The sequence below is a fragment of the Acyrthosiphon pisum genome, chromosome A1, assembly GCF_005508785.2.
Source record: "Acyrthosiphon pisum isolate AL4f chromosome A1, pea_aphid_22Mar2018_4r6ur, whole genome shotgun sequence".
Taxonomy (NCBI): Eukaryota; Metazoa; Arthropoda; class Insecta; order Hemiptera; family Aphididae; genus Acyrthosiphon; species Acyrthosiphon pisum.
The window spans coordinates 121,261,328-121,265,927 of NC_042494.1; the positions used below are offsets into that span (position 1 = coordinate 121,261,328).

At 27.6% G+C, this 4,600-nt stretch overlaps 1 protein-coding gene across 1 annotated transcript; it reads right to left on the bottom strand.

The window, feature by feature from the left end:
• Nucleotides 1-1,730: 1,730 nt before the first annotated feature.
• Nucleotides 1,731-3,372, bottom strand: LOC100162189 (acyl-CoA-binding protein). Its single transcript, XM_001950405.3, has 3 exons — nucleotides 3,158-3,372; nucleotides 2,621-2,735; nucleotides 1,731-2,548 (listed from the first exon to the last, which is right to left on the bottom strand). The coding sequence occupies exons 1-3, from the start codon at nucleotides 3,158-3,160 to the stop codon at nucleotides 2,406-2,408; spliced, it is 261 nt and encodes an 86-aa protein (XP_001950440.1). The 5' UTR covers nucleotides 3,161-3,372; the 3' UTR covers nucleotides 1,731-2,405.
• Between the last annotated feature and the right edge of the window lie 1,228 nt (nucleotides 3,373-4,600).

Consider the following 4,600-nt stretch of genomic DNA (forward strand, 5'->3'; position numbering starts at 1 on the left):
TAATATATTACCTGATGACTGTAGTATATATTATGTCTATATGAATAAAAAAAAAATTCTTTATATTCATATGTTAAATAATGTTATGTGTTTGTTTTGTTTTTGGTTCCTGATTTGGTTCAATTAGTTAAGATATTAACAACATCGGGGGCTAGGTTCATATTTTCATACATTCATCATTCAATTTTTATGCCTAAGGGCTAAGACCTAACTAACGAGTATTATATATTTTATATAATATATTACAGACGAATGCCTGAATAAAAGATTCGAGTCAGGCATTAATGGGATTAATGAAGTTATGAAGGAAGCATTTGAATGGATAAAGGCCCTGGACATGGACCTTTAGATTTGACTAAATATTATAAAATGTATTGTTATTGTTGTCATACGAATAAAATAAAATTTACAATAAAATAAATATATTATGATGTATTTACAATAAATTATTTTCTCATTTTGACTCAAGCATATCAAAAGTGACCAGTTTGTTTTTATTGTACTGCTAGGTTTATAATTTAAAACTGGTAAGGTACCTACGTAATATAATTACCTGCCTACTTAAAAGTAAAAATTAATAATTATGAATTTGAATATTAATATATTAAATGATGTTGTAGTTATCTGTACAAAAGTGAATAAATTTCCCTATGTTATAAATATTTAGATCCTGGGGGAATAAAAACCAGAAAAAAAGTATAAATGTATAACCATTGATAATAAATACTTTAGAGTCCATAGTTTAGAATAATATTATCATATACCTAGTTATTATTTAGTAGGTTAAGTACCTATCAAAAAATATTACATAATATTGGTAGTTAATTACTATACTAAAGTCAAAAAGTATAAATTGATGAATGGTATCAGTTGTATAACTCCAATATAGAACAATGATTGATATTATACATCATACATTTTCAATAATATTAATATGTATTTATTTAAAGTATTGTAAATGTCATTACATACTTTCAGTTGTTAGTCCAGAAATCCTAAAATATATGTTTATTGTTCAACATTTAAAAACTTCTGACCACTTTAAACTAGTCAATAATTTGTTGGTAGGTACCTATTTCATGACACTCAGTAATAATATATAGAATAATATAATAATAGATTTAATCCTTCATATCCAACCAGATGATTATAGTTATAAGTAGGGTCTGGATTTATAAGAAATTAAATATTTTTATTGACATTTTTTGATAGAAAAGAGAAGTATGGGCAGTCTGTGTAGAAGAGAATGCATAGAAAGTTAACTTAGCATATAAATGCATATTTTGGTAGATTTTTATTTTTATTTTCACCGTAGATTTTATAAAACAACAACAACCAGTTGTTAATTTTAGAAAGAAAAGAGTGACAATGTCACGATTATTTGTTTTATTATTAACTATAAGTAATTTGGTTTGTTTGATTATATTTGTATATAAATATTTTTTGAATTTTGTACTTTAATTAAAATATTTGGAAATTATGTTTTAGAAATATTATAATTTCTAAATGCCATATGCATAGTTAGGTATTAAGTTGCATATTATCTATAATCAATAAAATAAGTTTATTATATTGAACTTAAATGTTTAATTTTTATAATTGCCAATTGGCAATTGAACAGTATGAACTAATAATTTATTTATTCTTATTTGTTTCTACAGTTATTTTTCTTGCTATATTTTTTAGCTATAATATTAATGCATGTATATCACAAATAATTAAAAAAATAATTTTTAAAAACATATTTATTTTAACTTGAAAGTAAGAAATACGAATATTATATTAAGAAAATGTTGGATATTATATTAATTTCAATAAGCTTAATTAAAAATAAATTAAGAATGTAGGAAACGCATATAAGCATCAATCCGCAAAAATGCATATTATTTTAAGTTTTTTAAGTGCCTTAAAATCCAGACCCTAGTTATAAGACTTAACATAATATAATAATTTGGATAAAGTAAAAAGACGCATCACTTAATTCATAAAAACGACAATTTTAATTTAAGGCACTTTAAAAAGAAATATTTAATATGTATAGTTATACACTAATGACAAAAATAAAATAGTATCATTGAGAATGTTTATAATTTTTTAATTATTAATCTACAATAATGTGTAAATAAATATATAAATATTGAAAATAAATTAACAATAATTTTACTGTGATGTTTTTTTTGTAAATTAATAAAGTTGATCATAAAAGTAAATAATAGTCTTTCTGTGTGACTTAGAAGCACACTTTAAAATGAAACCAAACAAGCTTGGTCATCTTAATATATATTATACATGAATACAATATATGTATGATTTGTTATCATTATTAAATTAAATAGATTAAGTAAACTTTATAAGTAAATGTTTGTGTGTAGCATGTGTGTGAGCATTAAGGTGAGCCTTTCCATTTAATCTTTGAGGCCGATTTCTTCAACAAGCTTATCAACAATTTCAATATACTTTGTTTTAGCCTCATCATTGCTTGTGCTCTTCTTTGAATTCCATGCTTCCCATTTGGCCTTTCCTTTAAAGTCCAAAAACCCAGGTTTGGCTAAGTAAAACATAAAAAATTGTTATGTCAGTACACATATAATATATCATAGTATATTGTCTTATTACTTACCTGTATTTACATCACCGACAGTCGCTTGTTTGTAGTATGCATAGAGCTCCAACAAATTGGCATCGCTGGGAGTTTGTTTCAAGTTCTTTACCTTATCGACTGCTTCTTCAAAAGACTGCAAACACAATATAATATTAAAAATGCGCACGATCATATCAGTGAGATATAAGGATTTTTAGATTTTAGTGTTGTGTCACACTTGTTGATATTAGTCATTTCACAATGGTTCTCACACACAAAAACAGGGACACGATTATTCACATTGCATTGCATATGTAATCATGTAAATAATGATAAATCTATGGTAAAAACCTCGAGATTAGGCAACAGCCGAAAATCAACAGGTAAAAAATGATGGTTGTTTACCTACGGACCTACCTTATAAAACCTTACGAACACGTTGTTTTTCAACTAGGTATAGGTATAATATTCAATATTATAATATAATACCTATATAATAATATTATTTTAATATGATTGTTATAGCAAAATAAATGAAATATTATGGTTTAAATGCGGTCTGTCGTGAGTACTTACCATGGTGCGTGTTTCTGAGAACGGATTGGTGTGCACGTCAGCAAAAGAACGAAGTACGAATCTTCGAAGACTGCGAGCGAACTAGTGAACAGTTTCCAAGTCGGCCAACTATGAACGAATGATGAGTGCTGACGCGGAGTGGTTGGTGATAACTGTTGATAACGGTTGCAGTACCTACCTAGTGCATACACGATCGGCGGCGGCGGCGGCGTCGAGCGGTCGTTCGTACGGACTACAGAGTGCGTGAATATCATTATGGCGTGTACAGGTTATTAAGTGTGTGGAGTGGTGGTCGGGGACAGTGTTTTACTGTGGTGTTCTGACATTGGAACGAGAAAAGGTCACACGATGTGCCGCTTAAAACTCGTAGGTATAATAATATTTAGGTGGTTAACCGGTAAGGCAGATATTATTTAAATAACAGTAAATAACACGCTACACACAATACGGTGTGCGTGCCGATTTAATAATATTTCAATATTATACAATTTATTAACTTTTTGCCTTTCGTCCATTTTCATAATCTACACCGAAAGATTTAAATATTTAATAAACATTATATCACTATAGAGAGTAGATTCTGTACTGATTGTACTCTATAGTGGTATAGATATTTGAGATTTGACATAATCACCAATATTGTTCAAATATTATATTATACCTACATATATACATTACACAGATACACTTTGGACGTGGCACATTTTCAAAAAACATTTTATTATTTGTTCCAGTCAAAATAAGTAAAATCGGAAAATTTATGAACAATAATTGGTTGAATTAAATTAAATACACGATAGAGATAGATATAATAATGATATAATATAATAATGTAAATAATTATGTGTCGATTTACAAACACGATAAGTAGGTACCTACACCCAATAGGAAATCCGGTGTAAAAATAAATATATTCCATTTTTTTTGTTTAGATTGTGGCTATTATTATAGTAAAAACTTATTATTTGAGCCTAAATAAAATATGTTGTATACAAAATAATATTTAATTATGAAAAAAAAATGATATGATAATATTTTGAATTTGAACGACAAGCCAGTGACATATACCGACTGGCGACTATATTATACTGTATACACTATACATACGTTTTGTTAGGGGATGCCATTAGTGGAGAAAAGTAGAAAACCCTAACTTTTATGGACAAAAATGCTTATAATGGGACTAAAAAACCAAGGTCATTAGTGTATGAAAATTAATTTTAGGCGAGACTCAAGCAGTCCAGTTATACAATTTACATTTTACACAAAGTAATGAACTATCAACTATAATCTATATATCATGCACTTTTTTAATCTTATGACATTGTAACAGCCAGTGGTGTAATTGTGAAGGGCAATGCTGCAAAGGGAACTTGCGCTCTAAAACTTTTGCTTGGAGGCAAAGGTATAATTCCCTCCATATATTGGGAAAATAATAAAAAT

Bases quoted from the DNA above. Each gene is read 5' to 3' on its own strand.
- LOC100162189 (XM_001950405.3), bottom strand. The intron at 2,549-2,620 runs GTAAGTAATAAG...TGTTTTACTTAG, and splicing joins TGTCGGTGATGTAAATACAG to CCAAACCTGGGTTTTTGGAC.